This window comes from Tremella mesenterica, assembly GCF_000271645.1.
Source record: "Tremella mesenterica DSM 1558 unplaced genomic scaffold TREMEscaffold_11, whole genome shotgun sequence".
Lineage (NCBI taxonomy): Eukaryota > Fungi > Basidiomycota > Tremellomycetes > Tremellales > Tremellaceae > Tremella > Tremella mesenterica.
The window spans coordinates 606445-608675 of record NW_006711235.1 but is presented as its reverse complement, the minus strand read 5'-3'; the positions used below and the strand labels follow the sequence as shown (position 1 = coordinate 608675).

General features: G+C 47.8%; 1 protein-coding gene across 1 annotated transcript in view; it reads left to right on the top strand.

Moving 5' to 3' along the window:
- Positions 1-1911: 1911 nt before the first annotated feature.
- Positions 1912-2231, top strand: part of TREMEDRAFT_64565 (uncharacterized protein) — a gene marked incomplete at both ends in the record, with an annotated part of 1566 nt that continues 1246 nt past the window's right edge. The window contains one exon of the mRNA XM_007006783.1: positions 1912-2080. Coding sequence (XP_007006845.1) covers positions 1912-2080 — 169 coding nt within the window. The remainder of the gene's footprint in view (positions 2081-2231) is intronic.

Genomic DNA, 2231 nt, shown 5'->3' with positions numbered 1-2231 from the left:
CTACGGTTTGACGGACGATTATATGTTCCGAATATCGAAGAGATGCGAGTGAAGATTTTGAAATCTAGACATGACTCGGTATTGGCCGGTCATCCTGGAGTTACGAAGACGTTAGAATTAGTGCTTAGAGATTACATTTGGAATGGAGTTAGGAAGGATGTTGAAGACTACGTTGGAGGTTGTGTGGTTTGTCAGAGAGCTAAAACAAACAGACAGAAACCTCAAGGAACGCTGAAGACACTGGAAGTAGCGGAGAAGCCCTGGTCTAGTATTTCGATGGACTTCGTTGAAGAACTTCCTGAGTCAGATGGTTTCAACTCGATTTTGGTTATAGTTGACCGGTTGACGAAGTGGGCGATGTTCCTACCAACGACGACGAATCTCACAGCTGGGGGGTTAGCTGATTTGGTAATTGAACATGTGGTGGCTCAGCATGGACTACCAGAAGGGATAGTTTCGGATAGAGGAGCGAAGTTTACATCGAAGTTCTGGAAAGATCTCACTGCTAGTCTTGGTATAAGACTAAATCTCTCCACTGCGTATCATCCACAGACTGATGGCCAGACTGAACGAACAAATCAAGCTTTGGAAATGTATCTACGAGTATTCGCCTCTTACCAGCAGGATGATTGGGCGAAGTTATTGCCAAAGGCTAGCTTTGCGTATAATAACACGATTCACTCGGCTATTGGGATGAGCCCGTTCTTCGCGAACTTCGGGTACCACCCACGATGGACAGACGAGATTAAGGAATCTGAAGTAGAAGTTCCTGTTGCTCGAGCAGTTGTTACTGACCTACAGGAGATACACAAGCGATGTGTTGAAGGCATTAAACTAGCCAATCAGAGATACTCCGAAGCGTATGACCGAAAGCGCTCAGCAACACCGCTTTTTGAAATTGGAAGCAAAGTAATGTTATCTCTTGAGAATATTAGAACTAAGAGACCCAGTAAGAAGTTGGATGCTAAACAAGCAGGCCCGTACGAAGTTATTGAACGCATTGGGACTCATGCGTGCAGGTTGAAGTTACCAGCCTCAATGGCCAGGCTTCATAATGTGTTTCATGTGTCGTTGTTAAGGAAGTTCCAACCAACGAACTTCGTGGGGCAGGAGGCAGAACTTCCTGATCCAGTCGAAGTTGATGACTCAGGAGAGTTGTGGGAAGTCAAGAATGTTCTAGATTCTAGGATAAATAGGAGATCTGGAAAGGTTGAGTACTTAGTAGAGTGGTTGGGATTTGAGGGAACTGATGATGCTGTCTCTTGGGAACCGAAGGAAAATGTTGATGGTGCAGATGAAATTCTCACAGAGTTCCACGAACGATATTCTGAGAAACCGAAGGAAAATTTAGTTCGTCGAGCTCGTGCCCGACGAACTTAGGGACTGTGCAAGACTGATACATGGGACAAGAAGTTTTACAATCGCTAAGTTTTATTTCTCTCTTCATCTACAAGAATGTCAATATCGTCTATCACCATTCTCCCTTTTCCTTTCTCACGACTCCATCTTCTACTATCATCCCACCATGAGTGGGCTCCCTCAGTATCAGTAAGCTCTTCACGGGCTACCACTAACAACGGATCGTTTCTTATCACGTTTCTCATCCGCCAGTTAGCATCCCAGAACGTCTCACTAGCCGCACGAACCTCGTCCCTCAGTCCTTGAGTGCTGGGCCCAGCAACCGCGACACCAGTCAGATCACGCTCCTTTCGCCCGATGGTATCATTGATCTCTCCCCAGAACTTATGGCCGAAGATAGCGTGGCGACCAGTACGAAGGAGATGTTCGTTCCATTCGAGCAGCAAACTATGAGTAGCAGATCCAATATGAGAACTTTTCTTTGATAAGTTCCGGGTTAAAAGACGAATTTGATTAAGGAAACGACGAATGATGACCCCTTGTACGTCCATCATGTCTGCTGCACGAAGAGCTACCATGGTCATAGCTGCTAACCGTTTCTCCGTCTTCAAATTGTCCAGGGTGAGAACCTCGACTAGCTTCTTGAGGTCCGCGATAATTTCCTCCTGGGTAGGAGGAGGGGCCGACGACGAAGAGGACGAAGACGACGAAGATGGCGCGGGTGACGGACGAGGAGGGGAGGGAGGAGCAGGAACAACGAAAGCCCCAGGAACGATCGGCGACGGGAGCGAAGTCGACGACGGGAGGAGCACGAGGAGGACGAGGACCACGAGGAGGGGGGGAAAGGAGACAGCTCCCACAGGGGGAGCACC